Source organism: Jaculus jaculus, chromosome 13 (assembly GCF_020740685.1).
Source record: "Jaculus jaculus isolate mJacJac1 chromosome 13, mJacJac1.mat.Y.cur, whole genome shotgun sequence".
Lineage (NCBI taxonomy): Eukaryota > Metazoa > Chordata > Mammalia > Rodentia > Dipodidae > Jaculus > Jaculus jaculus.
Window position 1 is genome coordinate 26,987,387 of NC_059114.1, and position 24,837 is coordinate 27,012,223.

Genomic DNA, 24,837 nt, shown 5'->3' on the forward strand with positions numbered 1-24,837 from the left:
TGAGAAAGATGCCCAGTTCTGTTTGGGATAATGGGAGATGGGATTTTGATAGCAGGAGCCAAGAAAGCCCTTGGGGTGATGGAGTAAACTTAGAGCAGTAAGACAAAAATGAAACTGCGGCTGGTTGTTTCTGAACCAGTGCTCTGCTGTTCTAGGGAGGGTTTTGCCAGTGAAGAAGGTGGATGGAAAAAGGGCTGGGGTGGTGGCGCATGCCTGAGGCCGACGTGGAAGGATCGCTGTGAGTTCAAAGCCAACCTGAGACTACGTAGTGGATTCCAGGTCAGCCTGGCTAGAGTGAGACCCTACCTTGGAAATAAAAAGGACTTCCACTCCTTTTCATCCGTGCGGTGTTTATACTTCTGGTGGTAGTGTGTACTGGTGTGGTGACGAGGCTGGTGATCACAGCCATGACACAGGCTGACGTTCATCCAAAGGCCTAGCCCCTCGCAGATGCCCACCTCACCAAGAAACTACTGGACCTTGCTCAGCAATCATGTAACCACAAACAGCTTCAGAAAGGAGCCAGTGAGGCCACCAAGACACTGAGCCGGGCATCTCTGAGCTCATCGTGATGGCAGTAGACGCTGGCCCTTGGAGGTCATCCTGCACCTTGCACTGCTGTGTGAAGACAAGAATGTCCCCCGTGTGTCTGTGCGTTCCAAGCAGGCCCTGGGCTTGTGGGGTTTCCAGGCCTGTCATTGCCTGTTCTGTCACCATCAAAGAAGGCTGTCAGCTCAAGCAGCAGATCCAGTCCATTCAGCAATCTATTGAAAGGCTCTTGGCCTAAGCCTGTGGCCTTGGCCATTCCCTGACACCCTCCCCCCTGTGTATCATACTGCCTGTGACAGCATTTTCAGCATCTCTCTTATAAAATATTGTACTACATATGTTTGGGGGTTTGGGGGGGCAGTGTTGGTCTTATGGTTGTTTTTGCCTTTGTGCCCTTCACTCTGTCAGAAGTCTGCCATCCTTTAATCTCCCATTTGAAAAATGAACAAATGCCCCAAAACAGGCAGAATGTTACCAGGAAGAACCAGAAGGCTGACTGAGCCAGCGATGCTGTTACACTTTTCATCCGCTAACTCCTGTGCAGAGCAAGATGGGACTAGGCATGGACTACTTGGACTACATGGATTACTCATGTGAGGAGGAAGACCATGTGAAGTTGTGAGCGTTCCAAGAGTCAAGCCATTCACTGATATACTCCTGTGTGATGTTTCACCCAATCTGAACGGATGCTCTTGTGCAGGGCTCTTGCTGGGGTGGGTTTGATTGGGGCAGGGGCAAGGAAGTTAGTCAGGTTCTTAAAGAGTCAAGTGTCAAGGACAAAAGAATCAGCTGGTGTTGTAAATGAAGGACTGTAGGAAGACTATGGCCAAGACATGGAACCTCAGGAACACCCTCTCTGGTGAATGGGGCTTTCTTCTGGGAACCATTTTCTGCCACCATATGGGTCAAAATGTATTCTCACATGAGAGTGCTAGTGTGTCATTCATTTTTGAGCACCCTAATAAAGAAATATATTCATATTCCATTAAAAAATAAAAAGCCAGGCGTGGTAACACACACCTTTAATCCCAGCACTCGCTCCCGAGAGATATGGGGATTATCATGAGTTTGAGGCCACCCTGAGAATACAGAGTGAATTCCAGGTCAGCCTGGGCTAGAGTGAGACCCTGCCTCTAAAAACCAAATAATAATAAGAAAGAAAGAAAAGGAAGAAAAGAAAAAGGCGGTACAAGGGGTCAGGGGTGGAGACGGTAACAGGGAGCTGCTGGGACAATAGGCCAAGCATTGGCAAGAGGGGTCATGTGTTCCCAAGTGACATGAAGGCCATCAGAATGGCAGCCAAGTAGCAGGGAGGAGTCAGTGAGCTGGAGAAGGCCAGCCACAACAGCTCACGTTCATGATAAACCAACAGTGTTATAGAGATATGTGGTAGGGTGGCCAAATTTAAATTTATCTTCCCTTCTCAAAGTGAGGAGAGGTATACCACTGGCTTTGTCCAGGTGTGTTCCCCGCTGCTTCCACTAGAGGTCACTCTGTTAGTTTTTTTTTTTTTGTTTTTTTGTTTTTTTTTTGAGGTAGGGTCTCACTCTAGTCCAGGCTGACCTGGAATTCACTATGTAGTCTCATGGTGTCCTTAAACTCATGGTGATCCTCCTACCTCTGCCTCCCAAGTGCTGGGATTAAAGGCGAGTGCCACCATGCCCGGCTTACTGTTAGTCTTTAGTGGCTGGCCAGTCTGATCAATACTGTTCTCCGCGTGATAGCCATTGGTTCAGGGAGGATGCATGACACGAGGTGACCCAGTGAGAGTCCCTGGGAAGTTTGTGGACACTGTGGGAAAGAGCTGTACTGGAGCCAGAGTGTAAATTGTTGGATGTGAGTGAGGTCAGCACAAGGCAGTTGAGAGATGGTCACTGAGCTTGAGAGGGCACTTGTGCCCACAGCCCCAGCTGGCCCTCTCCAGAATGTTTGCTTCTGTGGCCCAGTGACTGAACTGGGTAGGTGCGGTCAGCGTGCATCCCAGGTGAAACCTCATCTTCCATTCCAGAGCTTGGGATCGCACCTGACAAATCCATGTGGGAGGGAGGTCCCATATGGCAGGTCTGATTGCTTTCTTTCTGCCATTCTCTTGGAGGAAATGTCTGTCCCCCTCCAAACCAGTCCCCTTTTAGTGTGCCCATGTGACAAGGATGTGGAAGTTTTACAATTGAGGACAAGAAAAGGATAGGATGGACCTATTCTGGATCAAGTATGCAGCCCCTTCTAGAGCACTCCAGAGCTGTGTGATCTCAAGCAAGTACTGTTCTGTGCCCAGGTTTCCTCATCTACCAAATGGGGAGAAGGCAGGCTGGAGAGATGGCTTAGCAGTTAAGGCGCTTGCCTGTGAACCCTAAGAACTCATGTTCAATACTCCAGGTCCTGCATAAGCCAAATGCAGTAATGCCAGCATGCAATGTTGCACATGTACCACAAGGGGGCGCACACATCCAGAGTTTGTTCACAGCAGCAGAAAAGGCCCTGGTGCACCCATTCTCTGTCTCTCTCTGTCTCTCTCTCTCTCTCTCTCTGTCTCTCTCTCTCTCTCTCTCTCTCTCTCTCTCTCTCTCTCTCTCCTTCTCTTTCTGTCTCATTTTTTTTCTCTCTTTCTCTGCCTCTTTGTCTCTAAAAAAAAAATGGGGGGGTGTAGGCCAGGTATATTGGTGCATGCAGGAGGCAGGGGTAGAAGGATCACTGTGAGCTCAAGACCAGCCTGGGACTATAGAGGGAGTGCCAGGCCAGCCTGGGCAAAAATGAGACCCTGCCTTGAAAAAAACAAAGATAAATAATAAAGCGGGAAGAATAATAAGGCCTACTTCTAGCCCTGTTGTGAGGAGTGAATGAGTTCATACTCATAAAATGGAACCAGTCCCGGTCCTTTAAATTACCCTTTGCCCTCTGAAAACCATGGACATTGGACTTACCCAACAAGTGGATCCCAGACATAGCCTGAGCTAGGCTTTATGATTCCATAAGGGAGCCAGCCAGGAAGAGAAGTTCCTGGCTTAGGAAAGTGCCTGAAGATAGGGCTGTAAATTAGACAATACATCCCAGCCCCAGGAATTGGCTGCTTAGTAAGGAAGGCAGGCTGCCAAAGAGAGTCCCAAGGCTCTGGGCCTCAGTGAGACAGCCCATTAGAGACTTGTTCTTCCAGTCCCTCTCCATTGTTATCTCCCCAAGGTTCTCAGAAAGGGCCTCCAGAATGCAAGGGCCAGGAAGAAGTGCCAAGCCTCAGATGCCGTGTTCCTGTAGGGCATCTCCTGGGATACTGGTGCCCATGGACGTACTGGCTGGCTTGAGGTCGTAGCTTTCTCTCTCCAGTTCTTGGCAGAAAAAAAAGTCTGCTCTGCATCAAAGAACCTCAGGAGGCCCTTATTCCTGCTCAGTTCTCCCTCAGAACTCCCTTAGCAATGAACTCATTGACCTCCTTGTGACCCTGAATGACAGTTTACAGCAGAGAGAGCCAGCCTCTCCACTATACATCAAGGAAAACAGGCCAGGAACATGACTGAACACGGTCCTGCAGGGGCTTAGTAAGGGGGCTTTGGAACCTAGCCTGCTTCACTAGACCAGGATCCAGCAAACCCACCCCACCACCTGATTTTGTAATGAAGATTTTTTTGACCTTTATTTATTTATTTGTATATGTTGGGGGCAGTACCCAAGCAGATGCTAGGTGCTTATGCCACTTTTTGCATCTGGCTTATGTGGGCTGCTTGGGAACTGAACCTCATGTTAGCAGCCTTTGCAAGCAAGTGATTTATCCACTGAGCCATCTTCCTTACTCTGTAATAAAATTATATTAAAGTACATCCAGGCTGGAGAGATGGCTCAGCGATTAAGGCACTTGCCTACAAAGCCTAGTGACCGGAGTTCTAGTCCCAGTACCCACATAAAGTCAGATGCACAAAGTGCTATATGCATCTGGAGTTTGTTTGCAGTGACTGTGGAGGCCCTGATGTGCCCATTCTCTTTGTCTCCTATCTCTCTCTGCTTGCAAATACATAAATAAATAAAAGTAGTTTTTAAAAACTGCCTTTCTGCTGCTGTCTGGCTAAGTGTATATACTATGCTCATCAAACTGCCCAATAAGCACTTCTGTTAATGTTCATACCCTTATATTAATGCTACTCTCACTTTTGGTAGAGAACCTTCTCTTTTCAGATGGCAGTGACCTTGGGATGACTCAGAAGGCATCATGGTGATGGGAAGAAGTGACAAAGGAGTGCTCAGCACTGCAATATCTCTATCACACCTCCCAAGGCTCAGGGTCCATTGTGGAAGAGGTGGCAGAAAGAATGTAAGAGCCAAAGGAAGGGTAGGACTCCTTACAGCGTGCTCCCTCCAGACACAAAATTACCTGGATATCCATGACCTCACAGTGCCTGACACCACCTACACAAGACCATCATAATAGGAGGAAAAGATCATGACATCGAAATAAAAGAGAGACTGATTGAGAGGGGCAGGAGATATGATGGAGAGTGGAGTTTCAAAGGGGAAAGTGGGGGGAAGGAGGGCATTACCATGGGATATTGTTTGCAATCATGGAAGTGGTTAATAGAAAATAAATTAATTTTTTAAAATGCCTTTAATCCAGCACTCAAAAGGCAGAGGTAGGAGGATTGCCATGAGTTCAAGGCCACCCTTAGACAACATAGTGAATTCCAGATCAGCCTGAGCTATAGACCTGGAGAAAACCAAAAAGGAAAAAAACAAAACACAGCCATACTCATTCAAAATGTGCATGTTGTCCCTGCCTGCTTTCATCATACAACTACAGAGCTGAGTAGTTGCAGCAGAGGCTCTGTGACTCCCAAAGCAGAGGATATTTATCCTCTAGTCCTTCACAGAAGCATTTGGCTAACCCTCCCTTTCCCATAGAAGGCACTATGGAGTTGAGAAAATGATTATATAAGCGAAGTGTAGCAGTGCAAGCCTATAATCCCAGCTCTGACTACATAGCAAACTCAATGACAGTCTGGTATACATAAAACCCAGTTCCCTCAAAAACAAAAACAGCCAGGTGTTGGTGGCCATGCCTTTAATCCCAGCACTGGGGAAGCCAATGTAGAAGGATCGATCAAGGCCACCCTGAGACTACACCATGAATTTCACATCAGCCTGTACTAGAGTGAGACCCTATCTCAAAAAAAAGAAAAAAAAATGATAAAATAAGCAAAGGGAGTTGGAAAGCAAATTCACATTTATTTCTTCACCCACATTTGCTTCAATTTCCCTTTCTGTAAAACGGGCGCAACCATCCCACCTTCCTCGCAAAGCTCCCAGGACTGTGGGGGGACGCAGAAAACTAGGACAAATTCAGCTGTGCAAACGATTGAGGGTTGTCCTACCACTGAACTCTCCTGGTCCTGCCTGTGATTAGATGCTCTCTGCAAAGGTGTTGGGGTCTCTCTCTGGCCAAAGGTGACATCGGAAGCAATTGGGATCCCGTTTGACTTTGCATATCCGGCCTGCTACAGGCCGGCGGGAGAGCCACGCGCAGCGCTTGGCCTGGCCCTGAACTCTCTTTCCGAGTAGTCCCCAGAGGCCAGGGCTGCCTTTCAGTTTCTGAACTTGTTTATTTTCAAAGGGATGTTGCCGGACCACGAGGCTGCCCCTGCCCTTTCATGGTGCTGTGCTGGAGGCTTCAGGAAGAGAAGATGTAAAGAGGTCAGAAACCAATCCTCCCAGCAAAGAACTGCAAGAGGCCCCAGCTGATAGTTAGGTTTTAGGGGCACATCCGGCAGTTGACTCAGCTGCAAAGTGGGACAAAGAACCTCCCTCAAACCCAGGAACCCTGAGAATCCCGATAGTGTTGACAATGATTCCAAACATCCAACAAGTGATGGTGAAATAATTGGTCATCTATATGTGAAAATGACCCTATACCTGGCTCCAAGCAAAGTTCTTCATTAGACACAACTTCAAAGGACTAAGTCTAAAAGAAAAAACTGGAGCTGGGAAGATGGCTCAGCAGTTAAATAAATGCATATGCTTGCAAAGCCTGCTGGTCTAAGTTCAATTCCCAAACCACCCATATAAGCCAGATCCAAAAAGTGGCAGAAGCATCTGGTATTCATGTGCAGAGGCCTTGGAGTGCACATACACACTAAAAATAATCAACTAAAACTAAGGGAAGGTGCGAGGGAGATGGCTCAGAGGTTAAAGGTGCTTGTTTGCAAAGCCTGCTGGCCTGGGTTTGATTCTCCAGTACACACATAAAGCCAGATGCACCAAGTGGCACATGAATTAGGAGTTTATTTACAGTGGCAGAGGCCCTGAGGCACCCATTCAATATCTCTCTCTCTCCTTGCAAATAGACAAATAAAAATTAAAACCATAATTAAGGCCAGGCATGGTGGCGCACACCTTTAATCCCAGCAGTTGGGAGGCAGAAGTAGGAGGATCGCCACAAGTTTGAGGCCACCCTGAGACTACATAGTGAATTCCAGGTTAGCCTAGGCTAGAGTGAAACCGTACCTCAAAGAACCATAAAAATAAAAAAAATTAAGGAGCTATGTGTGGTGGCGCACACCTTTGATCCCAGCATTTGGCAGCAGTAGGATTGCTATGGTTTCAAGGTCACCCTAAGACTACATAGTGAATTCCAGGTCAGAGAAACCCCTACCTCGAAAAACCAAAATAATAATAACAATTAATAATAAGGAGGGCATAATGACACACACCTTTAATCCCAGCACTGGGGAGGCAGAAGTAGAAGGGTCACTGTGAGTTTGACGTCAGCCTGGGACTATAGAGTGAGTTCCAAGTCAGCCTGAGCTAAAGTGAGACCCTACCTTGAAAAAAAAAACAAATAAAAGAAAAAAATTATAAATTAGACTTCATCTGAATTTTAAAACTACACTCAGGCTGGTCATGGTGGCACACGGCTTTACTCCCAGTACTTGGGAGGTTGAGGTAGGAGGATCGCTGTGAGTTCGAGGCCAGCCTGAGATTACATAGTGAGTTCCAGGTCAGCCTGGGCTAGAGTGTATAGTGAGACCCTACCTCAAAAAAAATAATAATAATAATCCAGGCATGGTGGCACATGCCTTTAATCCCAGCACGTGGGAGGCAGAGGTAGGAGGATCACTGTGAGTTCGAGGCCACCCTGAGACTACCTAGTTAATTCCAGGTCAGCCTGGACCAGAGTGAGACCCTACCTTGAAAAACAACAACAAAAATAAATAAATAAGTAAATATACTCAGGGCTGGAGAGATGCTTAATGGTTAAGAAGCTCACCTGCAAAGCCAAAGGATCCCAGTTCAGTTCCCCAGGACCCATGTAAGCCAAATGCTCAAGGTGGTACATGTGTCTGGAGTTCGTTTACAGTGGCTGAAAGCCCTAGCATGCTCATTCTCTGTCTTCCTCCTCCCTCCCTCTCTCTCTCTCTCTCTCTCTCTCTCTCTCTCTCTCTCTCTCTCTCTTAAATAAATAAAAATAAAATATTTTTTAAAAACTACGCTCAGGGCCGGGCGTGGTGGCGCATGCCTTTAATCCCAGCACTTGGGAGGCAGAGGTAGGAGGATCACTGTGAGTTCGAGGCCACCCTGAGACTACATAGTGAATTCCAGGTCAGCCTGGGCCAGAGTGAGACCCTACCTCGAAAAAAAAACCAAAAAAAAAAAAAACTACGCTCAGGAGACTAAGGCAGGAATATTCAAAGTTCAAGGCTGGGCTGGCTACATAGTGAGATCCTACCTCAACAAAACAAAATAAGACACTTAAAGAATGAAAAGTAAGCCAGGCATGGTGGCATACGCCTTTAATCCCAGTACTAGGGAGTCGGAGGTAAGAGGATCACTGTGAGTTCGAGGCCACCCTGAGATTACATAGTGAATTCCAGGTCAGCCTGGGCTAGAGTGAGAGAGACCCTACTTTGAAAAACAAAACAACAACAAAAAGAATGAAAAGTCATCAGAGCTGGACAGATGGATCAACAGTCAATAGGGAAGGTGCTTCCTGCACAAGCCTGAAGACCTGAGGGACCTGAGACTGCAAGAGTTCAAATCTCCAGATCCCATGTGACACAGCTTGACATGGCCACAGGTGCCTGGAGCCCCAGTCCTTTAGAGGAGCAGAGAACTGAGCATCACCAGAGCCCACAAAAAGAAAACCAAAAGCTCTAGGATCAGTAAGACACTTCAGTTCAAATGAGAACCAGCGAGTGAGGAGTGACTGCAGGTAAGTCACTCCACCACAGGTGAGGGTGTGACGCACCATAAGGACACATAGTATATACACCACACACACCCACACCACGCAAATGAGAGAGGGAGAAAAGGAAAAGTCTGCAGGCAAACTTTGCCAAACACATGTCCAACAAAGGACCATAAGCAGAATATATCAAGAATATTCAAGCTGGGCATGGTGGTGCCGGCCTTTAATACCAGCACTTTGGAGGCAGAGATAGGAGGATCACAGTGAGTTCAAGGTCACCTTGAGACTACAGAGTGAATTACACGTCACCTGAGCTATAGTGAGACCCTACCTCTAAAAACCAAAAAAAAAAAAAAAAAAAAAAACCAAGAATATTCAAGGACTAGAGAGGTGGCCTAGCAGTTAAGGTGCTTGCCTGCGAAGCCTAAGGACCTAGGTTCTATTCTCCAGAACCCATGTACATCACGTGCACCCATTCTCTTTCTCTCTGTCTAATAAATAAATAATATTTTTAAAAGTTCAAGACATGTGTGGTGGCATACACCTTTAATCCCAGGACTCAGGAGACAGAGGTAGGCCATGAGTTCAAAGCCACTCTGAAACGATATAGTGAATTCCAGGTCAACCTGGACTAGAGCACTACCTTGAAAAAAAGAAAAAGGCTGAGCCTGGTGGATCACCATGAGTTCAAGGCCACCCTGAGACTACATAGTGAATTTCAGGTTAGCCTGGGCTACACCCTACCTTGAAAAAAAAACTCAGCAATAAAAAGTAACATGGAGGCTGGAGGGATGGCTTAGCCATTAAGGCGCTTGCCTACAATGCAAAAGGACCAGGTTTGATGCCCTAGGACCCATAGAAGGCAGATGCACAAGATGGCTCATGTATCTAGAGTTTGTTTGCAGCAGCTGAAGGCCCTGGCACATCCAATCTCTCTCTCTCTACCTCTTTCCCTCTCTCAAATAAAATAAAATAAATAATTTAAAAGCATGGGGGAGAAAAGAAAGAAAAAATAACATGGAAAGATAGATGCATTATGCTAAGTGAAAGAAGTCAGACTCAAGATTACTTATTGATAAAAAATAAGTAAATAAAGTTAGAGCTCCGCCCCACTACCCTTAGCTCCATTGTTTGTCTGGCTCTGCCTCTCCTCACTAGGGCCACAAGGACACATGCGAGTCCAGCTTCCCCCTCACCCAGTCTGGTTGGGGTGTGGGGGGGAACGGGGAGAGCATAAAACTGTTTCTTAGTCTGGGGGAACTTTTCTGCTTGCCTCTGCTTTATAGTTTGGGGTGACTTCTCACTTTGATTACATGTATTTTCCTCTGGTCTCCTAATCAACCACATGCCTCTTTCCCTGACACCCCAGATCTACCACAGGGGTGCTCTCTCTAACTCCAGGCCTGCTACATGTGTGATTTCTTTAAACTCGGGATCACCGCAAGTATAACTCTCTCATTACTCATTTCCCCTTTGAATTTCCTTTTTCTTTCTTTCTTTCTTTTTTGTTTGTTTGTTTTATTTTGTTTTTGAGGTAAGCTTTCATGCTAGCCCAGGCTGACCTGGAATTTACTATGTGGTCTCAAGGTAGCTTTGAACTCACAGCGATCCTCCTACCTCTGCCTCCCAAGTGCTGGGATTAAAGGTGTGTGCCATCCCATACCTTGTCTCCCCTATGGATTTCTTGGTCTCTGCTTTAATATTTTTCCTCGAGCCTCACCGTTGCTCTCTTAACTTCCCTCCACAGGAAAGTGCATGGCAGATGCCATGTGTGTTCCTTCTAAGGCTCCCTACATTCACACCTAACTTCTGTCTTCCACTGCTGTGGCCCTATCTCAATCTTTCCTTAAAAGTCTCAGTCTAGGGGCTGGAGGGAGGGCTTAGCAGTTAAGGCGTTTGCCTGCAAGTACCAAGGACCCAGGTTCGATTCCCCAGGACCCATGTTAGCCAGAAGCACAAGGGGGCGCACGCATCTGGAGTTTGTTTGCAGTGGCTGAAGGAGTGCCTGGCACACCCATTCTCTCCCTCTCTCTCCCTCTTTCTCTGTCAAATAAATAAATAAATAAAAATAAAATATTTTTTTTTCATGTTTCCATTTTTATTTGATGTTTCCAAAGGTAAAAAAGTCATAAAATATTTTTAGGGCTGGAGAGATGGCTTAGCAGTTAAGCGCTTGCCTGTGAAGCCTAAGGACCCCGGTTCGAGGCTCGGTTCCCCAGGTCCCACGTTAGCCAGATGCACAAGGGGGCGCACGCGTCTGGAGTTCGTTTGCAGAGGCTGGAAGCCCTGGCGCGCCCATTCTCTCTCTCCCTCTATCTGTCTTTCTCTCTGTGTCTGTCGCTCATAAATAAAAAATTAAAAAAATATATTAAAAAAATATTTTTAAAAAGGTCTCAGTCTAACAATAGCAACAAAAATAAAAAACAACTTCTTGAGCCGGGCATGGTAGCGCACACCTTTAATCCCAGCATTTGGGAGGCAGAGGGTAGGAGGGTCTCTGTGAGTCTGAGGCCATTCCAAGACTACTTAGTGAAAGTGAATTCCAGGTCAGCCTGGGCTACAGCAAGACACTACCTCAAAAAATAAAAAACAAAAAGTCTCATTCAAACTCCCCTGAATGTGCTTGCAGCTCTATTCCAGTTTTTCAAAAAAAACAAACAAACACCCAATTTCTCTTAAATGAACCTTATAAACTATGCAGTTTCCACATGAGAGTGTGTTTCCTACTTCCCACATGTTTATGACTCTATTCTAGCACCAAATCTCCCTTAAAAATCTCCACAATTTGTGATTGCTCCCTAAATAAACTTAATAATTCATAATTAAAAAATAAAAGTAATAAAGCCAACAGATAAGCTGGGTATGGCGATGTGCACCTTTAATCCCAGCACTCAGGAGGCAGAGGTAGGAGGATCGCTGTGAATTCAAGGCCAGCCTGGGACTGCAGAGTGAGGGACAGGTCAGTCTGGGTTAGAGTGAGACACCCCCCCCCACCCACCCACACACACAAAAAGAAGTTTTAAACTTTCTCTTTTTGTGTGTATTTTTCTCTTATGAGATAGGGTCACTGTAGACAAGGCTGCTCTGGAACTTGCTAAGAAGACTAGACTGGCCTCAAACTTGAAGCTATCCTCCTGCCTCAGCCTCCCAAGTGCTGAGATTACAGGTATGCACCACCATGCCAATATTTATATGACATGTTATTATTTTTAAAATGCTAGCTTAGGGGGAACACATCCCTGATACTGAAAACTTAAAACAGGGGTAGTCATGAGCCCTAGGGGTATAATGTCTGCTGATGTCTGGATAAACATATATACTATGCTTATCAAACTGCCCAGTAAGCACTTCTCTTAATGTTCATACCCTTATATTAAGGCTACTCTCACTTTGGGTAGAGAATCTTCTCTTTTCAGATGGCAGTGACCTTGGGACAACTCAGAAGGTATTGTGGTGCTGGAAAGAAGTGACTAGAGTACTAAGTAACATCTCGATCACACCTTCCAAGGCTCAGGATCTAATGTGGAAGAGGTGGCGGAAAGAATGTAAGAGCCAAAGGAAGGGTAGGACTCCTTACAACATGCTCCTCCAGACACAAAATGGCCTAAATATCCATGACCTCACAGTGCCTGACACTACCTACACAAGACCATCATAATAGGAGGAAAAGATCATGACATCAAAATAAAAGAGAGGGGGAGGGGATATGATAGAGAATGGAATTTCAAAGGGGAAAATGGGGGGGGGAGGGTATTACCATGGGATACTTTTTTTAAAATTATTTATTTATTTATTTATTTGAGAGCGACAGACACAGAGAGAAAGATAGATAGAGGGAGAGAGAGAGAGAATGGGCGCGCCAGGGCTTCCAGCCTCTGCAAACGAACTCCAGACGCATGCGCCCCCTTGTGCATCTGGCTAACGTGGGACCTGGGGAACCGAGCCTCGAACTGGAGTCCTTAGGCTTCACAGGCAAGGGCTTAACTGCTAAGCCATCTCTCCAGCCCAGGGATACTTTTTATAATCATGGAAAATGTTAATAAAAATTGAGAAAAAATGGTTAAAAAAAATAAAAGAGAGACTTAATCCCAGCACTTGGGAGGCAGAGGTAGGAGGATCACAGTGAGTTCAAGGCCAACCTGAGACTACATAGTGAATTCCAGGTCAGCCTGGGCCAGAGTGAAACTCTACCTTGAAAAACTAACTAACGAACTAGCTAACTAACTAACTAACTAACTAGATAAATATATAAATAAAAGAGAGACTGATTGAGAAGGGGGATATGATGGAGAGTGGAGTTTCAAAGGGTAAACTACAGGGAAGGAGGGAATTACCATGGGATATTGTTTATAATTATGGAAGTTGTCAATAAAAATAAATAAAAAAATTTAAAAAAAATATAGGGTCTTGCTAGCCCAGGCTGACCTGGAATTCACTATGTAGTTCCAGGTACTGAGGTGGGTACTTAGCAATCAAAACTGGGTCCTTTGGCTTTGGTGGCAAGTACTTTAACTGCTAAACCATCTCTACAGCCACCCCCCTTTTTAAAAAAAATTATTTGACTCCCTCCAGACATAAAATGGTCTGGATATTCATGACCTCATAGTGCCTGACACTACCTGCACAAGACCATCCTAAGAGGAAGAAAAGATCATGACATCAAAATAAAAGAGAGACTGATTGAGATGGGGAGGGGATATGATGGAGAATGGAATTTCAAAGGGGAATGTGGGGGGGGGGTATTACCATGGGATATTTTTTATAATCATGGAAAATGTTAATAAAAATTGAGAAAAAAAAGAAAAAAAATTATTTGAGAGAGAGAGAGAGAGAGAATGTGTGCATGCACCAGGGCCTCCAACCACTGCAAATAAACTGGCTTATATGGGTCCTAGAGAATGAAGCCTCGTCCTTTGACTTTGCAGACAAGCGACTTAACCACTAAGCCATCTCTCTAACCCCTCCTTTTTTCTTTTTTCTTTTTTTTTTTTTTTTTTTTTTGAGGCTAGAGTGAGACCCTACCTTGAAAAACCACACACATACAAAATTATATCCATATCCATATCTGTATCTATATCTAGCCCAGGCTGACCTGGCATTTAATATGTCGTCTTGGCTCAAGGGATGGTTCTTTGTTTCTAATAAATAAACAAAAATAATGTGTCATCTCTGGCTGGACTCATAGTGATCCTCCAACGTCAGCCTCCCAAGTGTTGGGATTAAAGGTGTGCACCACCACTCATGGCTCACAGACCCCTTCTGATGACACATTTGCCTCTGTCACTTTTATAGTGTTACTGAGTGAACACACCCCTGGGTCAGTCATAGGGTGCTCTGGTATGCCAGAGTAGACATCTTCATGGCCTTTTTTTTTTTTTCCTCCTTGACTCTTTTCTGATGGCTGTACTCCACCACTTGGTCTTGGGAGAATGAGGACACGGTGAAGGTTCTAAGTAGAGACTCACCCCTCACTTCTAAAGAGCCAGACGTGGTGGCACATACCTTTAATCCTAGCACTTGGGAGGCAGAGGTAGGAGGATCACTGAGTTCAAGGCCACTCTGAGACTACATAGTGAATTCCAGGTCAGCCTGGGCTAGAGTGAGACCCTACCTTGAAAAACCACACACACACAAAGTTATATCTATATCTATCTATATTACATTTATTTATTTGAGAAAGAGACAAGGAGGGAGAATGGGTATGCCAAGGCCTGTAGCTACTACAAATGAACTCCAGATGCATGAGACACCTTGTGAATCTGGCTTATGTGGGTCCTAGGGAATTAAATCTGGGTCCTGTGGCTTTGCAGTCAAGCGCCTTAACCACTGAACCATCTCTCCAGCCCAGACTCCTCGCTTCTTTGAGTGGCACAGAGAACCTGGCAGGGTCTGTGAGGGAGAGGAAGGGAGGCACCCTGGGAGTGATGGGATTGGCTGCCGTCTTGATGCTATCCCCATGTTGCTCCTGCTTTTAGAATAATGTATAAGCAGCCATAATGTCATCACATTGATGGCTCTATATGGACTCCTGGATGTCATTGGGTCAAAACCTACTGCAGACATGGCAGCTACGATGTCTGGGTCTGGACAGCTGGGAATGTGCCACTGCAATGGGTGACTGAATTCTTACAGAATTGGCAAAGCCGAGTGCCCCCCTATAGCGTGCACTGTGGGTCTCTCCGGCGGGTTGGTGGTGATAATGAATAACAGGTGTTATGTGATCAGGTTTGTCACTTCTGCTCTCTGCAATTTGGTTTTTAATGTCTTCAAAGTTGGTAGATAGAAATGGGAGCGTCCCAGTGACAATAAAATAGAGACAGCCCATGCTTACGTGGGTCACAGGCCTGATGGTGGTATCATTCCAAGGTGATAGAAGTAGTAATTCCCAAAGAGGTTATTGAGCTCTTCTCCTGGCTTCCCTTTTTAAGAAAATATATATTTTAGGGCTGGAGGGATGGCTTAGCAGTTAAGGTGTTTTTCTGCAAAGCGAAAGGACCAGATTCAATTCCCCAGGGCCCATTTGCAGTGGCTGGAGGCCCTGGTGTGCCCACTATCGCCCTTTCTTTCCCTGTCAAATAAATAAATAAATAAAAATATTTTGCTGGGCATGGTGGCTCACACCTTTAATCTGAGCACTTGGTAGACAGAGGTAGGAGGATCGCCATGAGTTTGGGGCCATCCTGAGACTACATAGTGAATTCCAGGTTAGCTTGGACTAGAGTGAAACCCTACCTCCAAAAACCAAAACAGCAACAACAACAACAATTTTTTTTTTTTTTTGAGAGAGAGGATTTTCACACCAGAGCCTGTGACCACTGGAAATGAACTCCAGATGCTTGTGTCACTTTGTGCATCTGGCTTTATGTGGGTACAGGGGAATCGAACCTGGGTCCTTTGGCTTTTGCCAGCAAGTGCCTTAACTGCTAAGCCATCTCTCTGGACCCAGTGTCATTTTTGCACCCAGGCCAAAGTTGATGACCTGGACTTTACTGGTGTCATTGTCTATCATAACATTGTCCAATTTCAAGTCCCTATGGAGGATACATTGATTACGACAGTAACTAATTGCACTGAGGACCTGGAGAACAGTATGTGGACTTGGCTCTCTTTGAAACAACCATACTCAGTGATGGTCTGCAACAGGGTTTGCCTGAGGCCACTTCCATGATGAAGTAGATGTTAGAGGCTGTCTCAAAGATCTGAATCAGGGGGACAATGTCTAGGTTCTGGACTGATCTAATTATGTCCACATTTGCAGCCACCATCTCAGACCTGCCCTCCTCTTCATCAATCTTTCACTGCCACTAGGGCATCTATAAGGCAATGGGTTGGCTATCATACTTCAAAGCCCCAGGTACAAAGTAGAGTACACCAACCAGGACCCAGAGGGCAGCTAATACTAGGGAGACCCCAGATCCATCAGCACAACAAGAAAAGAAAGCTGGTTGTCTAGCATGCGACAGTCAACTCTATCACAGCTGCCAGGCCCGGGAGACATCACAGAGGAAGTATCAGATTATATATGAGTGCTGCTCTCGCAGCCAGCCTGACAACCTTCTCTGCTGTGATGGTGGGAGACACTGAGGAGACTCCAAACTCATCAAGGAGAAAATCAGAGGCTGCAGAGAGCTCAACACTAAGGGAGACTTAAAACACGTAACGCAAGGCTCTCAGAAACATTATAGAAGTGAGGGAAGGATTATAAAAGCTGCTGGGTACAATGGTGCATGCCTTTAATGTCAGCACTCAGGAGGCAGAGGTTGGAGAATTGTTATGAGTTTGAGGCCACCCTGAGATTACATAGTGAATTCCAGGTCAGCCTGAGCTAGAATGAGATCCTACCTTGAAAAAACAAACAAAAAAGAGTATAACCTGATGGGACTTTGACCAATATGTATGTAATATGTTCATACAGTAAAGTTCTCAATTAATTGAAAAAAAGAGTACTGGGCATGGTGGCGCACGCCTTTAATTCCAGCACTTGGGAGGCAGAGTTAGGAGGATTGCCATGAGTTCAAGGTCATCCTCAAACTACATAGCAAATTCATGGTCAGCCTGGGCTAGAGCAAGACCCTACCTCAATAAAATAAAATAAAATAAAATAAAATAAAATAAAATAAAATAAAATAAAATAAAATAATTTTAGAAAAGATAATAGGGGCTGGAGAGATAGCTTCACAGTTAAGGCACTTATCTGCAAAACCAAAGTACCCAGGTTTGAGGTTTGATTCTCCAGTACACATGTAAGCCAGATGCACAAGGTGGTGCACGTGTCTGGAGTTTGTTTGTAGTAGCTAGGGGCCCTGGTGCACCAATTCTCTCTATCTGCCTCTTTCTTTCTCTCAAATAAATAAATATATCAAAAAATAAATAAATAAAGGAGCCAAGCGTGATGGTGCACGCTTTTAATCCCAGCACTCAAGAGGCAGAGGTAGGAGGATTGCTATGAGTTCGAGGCCACCCTGAGCCTACATAGTGAATTCCTGGTCAGCCTGGGCTAGAATGAACCCCTACCTCGAAAAACCAAAAAAAGAAAAGAAAGAAACTAAAATTATCCTTTAAAAATGAGGGGATAAGAAGGAAGCAGCAAATACCAGGAGAGGCAGCCCAGGCACACTGCTGCACGGGGTTTTATGGTGTTTTTACTAATGTCATTTTCAATTGGTAGATCATAAGTATGAGCACTCGTGTGGTACAATGTGACATGTAGTGGGATCGCTACCCTGCAGAATGGTTAAATCACACCTGTCAGCATGACTAGCTCTTCAGAGGGACAAATGGCATTGCCTCCTGCTCATGGGGCAGCTAAGGAGGTTGAATAGTAGACAGTGGCAGGCTGTTCACTTTCCTAGAGGCTGAGGAAGCTGAGGAGGGAGAGGCGCTCAGGAGGAGGGTGGAGGACTTGGTGTGGGATGAGATGAGACAGGAGGACAGGAGATAATGGGGGGGACTATGCCAGGACAACCCCTGTTGGAGAAGTGGTTGCACAGCTGGGTGATCATAGTCAATAAGGATGCCCTGTGGATTTCATGTCGCTAAGCGTCCCTTTCACATGTCTCCTTGCATTTTAAGTGACCACCCACCCAGAGCTCTGTTGTTCTGAGGTTATGAGTTGGAGACCAGGGGAATGTAGTGATTGGACCTATCTTTCCAGGGACTCTACTCAGTGGAATTCTACTGTGGGATGTGAGCACATACCAAAGTCCTTCTATCCCACTGGGGACAGCAGATATGGAGCCATATGTATCTCAATAAAATTGTCCTGATTCAACTGCCTGTTGGTCAAGTTCCTGCCAGTTATAGCAGGAACCTTCACACCTACTGTAGCTGCTCACCCCCAGCTTCCCAGTGATCTATTCCCGAGTGACAATTTAAAAAATACATATATGTATATATACATAGTAAGACAGGGTCTTGTAATATAGCCCTGGCTGGTCTGGAGCTCCATGTACAGACTGGGCTGTTATTTCACTTTTGGTAGTCTTTTTGCTTCCGGCTCCCACTTCCTTTCTTGGGATTGTAGGTATACCTCCCTATGCCTGGCCTGCCACTATCTTTAAATTGATAACCTTCTGCAGCATAGGAATTGTTCTGGTCTGACAAAAGAAAACCATGGCTCAGAACTTCCCTTTTTTAAATTTCTTAGTGAGGTCTGGGGAGACAGCAGGTGAAAAAAGTAAAGACCTGAGTTTGGATCCCCAGAATCCTTGTTAAGCAGGATGCAGTAGCTCACATCTATAATCCTAGGGTGGGAAGCAAAGATAGAACTTTATTTCATGGGCCAAAGCATAGGCAGTGGACAGACAAGACACCACCTTACCATGTCCTTTGACATCCACAAACACCTGTGCTTCATGGCACATACACTCTCAAACTTGAACACATGTGTGCACACAAAAATTTTCTTCCTTTTTTTTTTTTTTTTTGGTTTTTCAAGGTAAGGTCTCACTATCTCAGGCTGACCTGGAATTCACTATGTAGTCTCAGGGTGGCCTTAAACTCATGGCGATCCTCCTCCCTCTGCCTCCCTAGTGCTGGGATTAAAGTGTGCACCACCATGCCCAGTCCCCCCGCCCCCCCCCTTTTTGTTTTTGCTCCCGAGGTAGGGTCTCACTCTAGCTCAGGCTGACCTGGGAACTCACTATGACCTCAAACTCTGCAATCCTCCTACCTCTGTCTCCCAAGTGCTGGGATTAAAGGTGTGTGGACACCATCCCTGCTTCCCTTTGGCTCTGGAGACACCGGCCTATAGCCAACAAAAATGGCTTTGTACTAGAGCCTTCCAGACATATTTGCCTTTTCTTTTTATAAAGAGTTTTATTTATTTATTTATTAGAGAGAGAGAATGGGCACGCCAGGGCCTGTAGCCACTAAAAATGAATTCCAGACACATGCGGTACCATGTGCATCTGGCTTATGTGGGAGATGGAACCTGGTTCCTTAGGCTTCACAGGTATGCGCCTTAACGGCTAAGCCATCTCTCCAGCTCCATATTTGCCTTTTGGAAGTTCTAGTCCCAGCATGCCTCCACAAGCTCCAAGATGGGGGAAAGAGGAAAGACAGAACCTAATACATGAACTTGGGGGATCTTTCTCTACCCCCCCAAATTTTTTATTTATTTGAGAGAGAGAGAGAGAGAGAGAGAAAGAGGCAGATAGAATGGGTGCGTCTGGGCCTCTAACTCCAGATGCATGTGCCACCTTGTGCATTTGGTTGATGTGCGTCCTGGGAAATCGAACCTCGCTCCTCTCGCTTTGCAGGCATTCAGCTTAACCACTAAGCCATCTCTCCAGTCCTGGCATCTTTCTTTCCTTTTTTAAAGATTTATTTTTATTTTTTTAATTTTTTATTTTTAATTTATTTGAGAGTGACAGAGAGAGAGAAAGGGAGGGAGAGAATGGGTGCACCAGGGCCTCCAGCCACTGCAAACAAACTCCAGATGCATGTACCCCTTTGTGCATCTGATTTACATGGGTATTGGGGAATTGAGCCTCGAACTGGGGTCGTTAGGCTTCACAGGCAAGCGCTCACCACTAAGCCATCTCTCTAGCCCGGGATCTTTCTTTTTAAAATATTTTCAGGCTGGAGAGATGGCTTAGCGGTTGAGGTGCTTGCCTGCAAGACCAAAGGACCCAGGTTTAATTCCCCAGGACCCACATAAAGCCAGATGCTCAAGGTGGAACATGCATTTGGATTTCACACGTGTCTGGAGTTCATTTGCAGAGGCTGGAGGTCTTGGCGTCTGGAGGTCTTGGCGTCTGGAGGTCTTTCTCTCTCAAATAAATAAATAAAAATAGAATATTAGAAAAAACAAATGCTTTCATTTGAGAGAGAAGAGAATATGGGCAAGCCAGGGCCTCTTGCCATTGCAAATGAACCCCAGAAGCCTGCGCCATTGTGCAGATGGCTTTAGGTGGGTACAGGGAATAGTGAGCTTATGAGGTTGAAGCAGTATAGTTTCTCCAGTCTGGGAATTTGTGTTTCTGTGTTCACATGGAAAAGAATAATGATAATTAAAAAAGAACCCTCTGAAATTACAGGCCAAAGTTCAAAACAACAGAGACAGTATTTCCAGAGGTAGTTGAAGTTGATAGATCTGGACAGCTTGGGCTCCAGCAGGTTCTGCCATTTGAGAGCCGTGATGCTCGGGGCTATACCTCAATTTGGGCTAAGGCTGTGGGGGGGTCTCCCGATCTTGCCAGGCGTTAGAAAAATTCCAGACGGTTTCGGTTAACCAACCAATAAGACGGGGACTGTAGTCGCAACTACACAGTCAAGGAGGAGTTTTGAGGACCCACCGGGGACTGCCAGGGAAAGCCGGCCAGGGAGGAAAGGAGCCCTGCCCCCAGCCACCACGTGCCGGGCCCGGAGCAAGGCCCCAGGGCGAGCCCGGGGGAGGCGGGGCGGAGGCGCGGCGGCCGCGGCGTCGGCGCCCGGTGGGCCAACGCCTCGGCTCCGCCCAGACTCCAGCTTCTCTCACCGCCGGCGGGGAGGGGGCGGCGAGGGGCGGGGCAGGGAGGCGTGGCCTCCGTTTTTTTTTTTTTTGTCCTCCCAGATAAGGAAAGGCTCCCCTGCCCCTTTAAGAGATCGAAGCGGGCCTCCGATTGGCCGGAACGTGCTGGTGACGTCACGCGAGGGCCGGCGCCCTCCCCCCTCTCTGGCCCAGCGGCGCGCTGGCGGACACTCCGCGCGAGGGCCGGGCAGGGCCGGGGCGGGTGCCTCTCAGCCTCGCGGCTCCGAGTGTCCACGGGCCCCGGGGGATGCCCCCGGCCGGGCCCTTTTCATGGCTGCCGAAGTCTTCATGTGCTCCTCACACCGGGCCCGTAGTCGGGGCCGCTCGGTGCTGCTCAAGCCCCCGGTGCCGGAGGACGACGACGACTCGGACACCGATGAGCCGTCTCCGCCGCCAGCCTCGGGCGCCGCCGCTGCCTCAGCCCGGGCCCACGCGAGCACCGCGCCGCTGCCGTCGCGAGCCGGCCCGGGCCGCGACGAGCCTCCGCGCCGCCAGCAGATCATCCACAGCGGCCACTTCATGGTGTCGTCTCCGCACCGCGAGCACCCGCCCAAGAAGGGCTACGATTTCGACACCGTCAACAAGCAGACGTGCCAGACCTATAGCTTCGGCAAGACCAGCTCCTGCCACCTGTCCATCGACGCCTCGCTCACCAAGCTCTTCGAGTGCATGACCCTGGCCTACAGGTAAGAAGGGACCCCCGTGACCCTTCCCCCTCCACCTGCTCGGACCCCATCTTCACGCGAGGCTCACTTTAACCACACACGCGCGCGAAGGTCTGAGACAACCCTGTGACTGCTCGTCCTCCCCTTGATTCTTCTTCTGGGAGCATTTATGGGTCTGGGCTTCCCACTGTTGAAAGAGGAGCCAGCGTCTGGCCTCCTGTGGGCAATGCTGGGCTTCTTCCGGCTTCATGTTTTCTGTCCAGACCCTCCTCCCCTCCACCCGAAGGAGGTGTACTTACAGCCTGCACCTTTTTACCCAGCTCTGCTTACCCCTCCCCACCGAATGCTTTGTGTGTTTCCACATAATAGTGGTTAAGACCACCTGGTCAGGGTGTCTAGAGCAGTCAGTCTACTGTTGAATGATTGTGTAACTCTTTGGAGCCCGTTTCCTCCTTTATAAAGAGGGCATGGCATTAGTATCTGCTTCCAGAGGGTTTTGTGTGCAGATGGAAAGAGATAGTGTTTATTCCAGTGGCTGGGTGCGGTTAGGTGGCCCGTAATTGTCTGCATCAGGAGGATAGCTTCCCTCACAAGCCATTTATTAGGAGGCCTTGAGGGAAGGACGGCCCCTGGGTGCTCCTCTGAAGAACTTGTGGTCGAGCCACAGCTGTTGGAGGGGCAGTCTATTTTCATGCAAGTTGGAGGGTTTCCTTTTTCTCTTCTTAAGTTTTCATTTTCTTTTTGAGCCAGAGTCTCATGTAGCCCAGGCTATCCTCACACTTGCTGTGTGGCCAAAGCTGGCCGCAGACTCCCTATCTTTCAGGCTTGCACCGCAATACCCAACTCTAGATGGAGGGTTTTCTGGCTGATCCTGAAAGTTTGTGGGTGAGAGATGTCACTGTTTAGGGCAGACATCTCAGACATCATCTTGACATGTGAATTCAACTCTGGACAGTGCGCCCTTTTTCATAAGTCACCGAGATGCTTGGCATTCCAGGGCTGGCATGTTTTTCTGTCCCTTCACTCTTCCCCGTGTATCTTGTCCTTTAGGCATTCCTTCGGGTGTTGGGTCTTCTTCCTCAACCTTAGAGCTCCTTTGGACTCACCAAGTATAGGCTTGAGCAGTCCAGGAGCTCCTGGTGGGATCCCTGCTGATTGGGCTTCTAGCATTAGCAGCTGCACTGGCCCTGGCTGTCTGCACTGTGCCCTGCCGGCAGCACAGCAAGCTTCTCTGGAGACTCCAGAAGCTTTGACAGAAGAGTTGGGATAGACCCTAGTCATCTTTTCTTTTCTTTCTTTTTCTTTTTTTTTTTTGAGGTAGGGTCTCACTCTAGCCCAGGCTGACCTGGAATTCACTATGGAGTCTCAGGGTGGCCTCGAACTCATGGCACTCCTCCTACCTCTGCCTCCAGTGCTGGTATTAAAGGTGTGCGCCACCACGCCCGGCTTCCTAGTCCCTTTTTAAATTTTATTTTTATTTATTTATTTGACAGGGAAAGAGGAAGGGAGAGAGAGAAAGAATGGGCACTCCAGGGCCTCCAGCCACTGTGAATGAATTCCAGATGCTTGCGTCCCCCCATGTTCATCTGGCTAACTTGGTCCTGGGGAATCAAACCTGGGTCTTTTGGTTTTGCAGGCAAACGCCTTAACTGCTAAACCAGCCCTCTAGTCTCCCCCCCTTTTTTTTTTCCGAGGTAGGGTCTCACTCTAGCTCCTGGAATTCATTATGTAGTCTCAGGCTGGCCTTGAACTCACAGTGATCCTCCTACCTCTGCCTCCTGAGTGTTAGGATTAAAGGTGTGTGCCACCACGTCTGTCCCTAGTCCCTTTCTAAAAATTTTTAAAAAATATTTATTTGTGTGGGGGGGGGGGAGGGAGGGAGGGACAGAGGAAGGGGGGAAGGACAAAGAATGGGCATGCCAGGGCCTCCAGCTACTGCAAAAGATCCAGATGCATGTGCCCCTTGTGCATCTGGCTTACATGGGCCCTGGGGAATCAAATCGAGGTCCTTTGCCTTTGCAGGCATATGCCTTAACCGCAAAGCCATCTCTCCAGCACTCCCCCACTTTTTTTGAGGCACTCTATGTAGTCCAGGTTGTCTTGGAACTTATTATATATCCCAGGCTGGCCTTGAACTCCCAGTGACCTTCTCTGTAGCCTCCTGACAATTGGGATTACAAGTGTATGCTACGAGACCTAGCTGGGTTTTTAAAAAAATATTTTTAACTTATTTATTTGCAAGCAGAGAGAAGAAAATGGGTGTACCAGGGCCTCTAGCTCCTGCAAATAAACCCCATTTTGTGCTTCTGGCTTTGTAGGGAAGCACCTTAACCACTGAGCTGAGCTGTCACTCAGCCCCACCATGTGTTTTTGTTGTTGTTGTTTGTTTTTGTTTTTTCAAAGTAGGGTCTTGCCCAAGCCCAGGCTGACCTGGAATTCACTTGGTAGTCTCAGGGTTGCCTTGAATTCATGGTGATCCTATCCCTGCCTCCCAAATGCTGGGATTAAAGACCACCATTCCTGGCTGTGGATTTTGTTGTTTTTAAATATTTTACTTATATGGCTGGAGAGATGGCTTAGCGGTTAAGCACTTGCCTGTGAAGCCTAAGGACCCCGGTTCGAGGCTCGGTTTCCCAGGTCCCAAGTTAGCCAGATGCAAAAGGGGGCGTACGCATCTGGAGTTCGTTTGCAGAGGCTGGAAGCCCTGGTGCGCCCATTCTCTCTCTCCCTCTATCTGTCTTTCTCTCTGTGTCTGTCGCTCTCAAATAAATAAATAAATAAATAAAAATATAAAAAAAATATTTTACTTATATTTGAGAAAAGAGTGAGAGGGCTTCTTGTTACAAACAAGCTCCAGACATGTGTCACTTTGTGCATCTGGCTTTACTGGGGAATTGAACCTGGGTCTTCAGGTTTTATAAGATAGCACCTTTAACTGCGGAGCCATTTCCTCAGCCCCTGGCTTGAAAAAAAAAAAAAAACTTTAAAAAATTTTATTTGGCGAAAGAGGCAGAGAGTGAGAGAGAGAGAGGGGGAGAAAGAGAAAGAATGAGAATGGGTGCACCAGGGCCTTTAACACACTGCAAACTCCAGAGGCATGTACCACCTTGTGTATCTGGCTTACGAGGGTCCTGGGGAATTGCATCTTGGTCCTTAGGCTTTACAGTCAAGTACCTTAACTGCTAAGCCATCTCTCCAGCCCCCTCCCCCTTCCTTTTTTTTTTTTTTAAGTTAGTGAGCCCTGATAAATCCAAGTTAAAGCATTAGAGATTTGATTTGCCTGGAGTTAAAATACTAGATAGTTGACTCTGGATGGCATTTTCTCCCTCTGAAATAAATGATTAGTTAACTTGTTCCTTTGTTATGTTCTTGAAATGCACCCCTTCCACCCCAGTTTCCTCCTGTGAAGGTTCCTTGATGAATTATTCCCATAGCGTAGCTCTTCCTTC

At 46.9% G+C, this 24,837-nt stretch overlaps 1 protein-coding gene and 1 pseudogene across 2 annotated transcripts in view; both read left to right on the forward strand.

Moving 5' to 3' along the window:
- Positions 1-407: 407 nt before the first annotated feature.
- LOC101611923 lies at positions 408-787 on the forward strand (annotated as a pseudogene).
- A 20,124-nt stretch (positions 788-20,911) lies between these two features.
- The window catches only part of LOC101612225 (MLX interacting protein), an 83,519-nt gene continuing 79,593 nt past the window's right edge, over positions 20,912-24,837 (forward strand). Inside the window, exon 1 of one of the 2 annotated variants that reach the window (XM_045132312.1) lies at positions 20,912-21,409. In XM_045132312.1, the coding sequence (XP_044988247.1) occupies positions 20,994-21,409 (416 nt within the window). In that variant the 5' untranslated portion in view covers positions 20,912-20,993. The remainder of the gene's footprint in view (positions 21,410-24,837) is intronic. The other variant, XM_045132313.1, reaches the window with a different exon arrangement.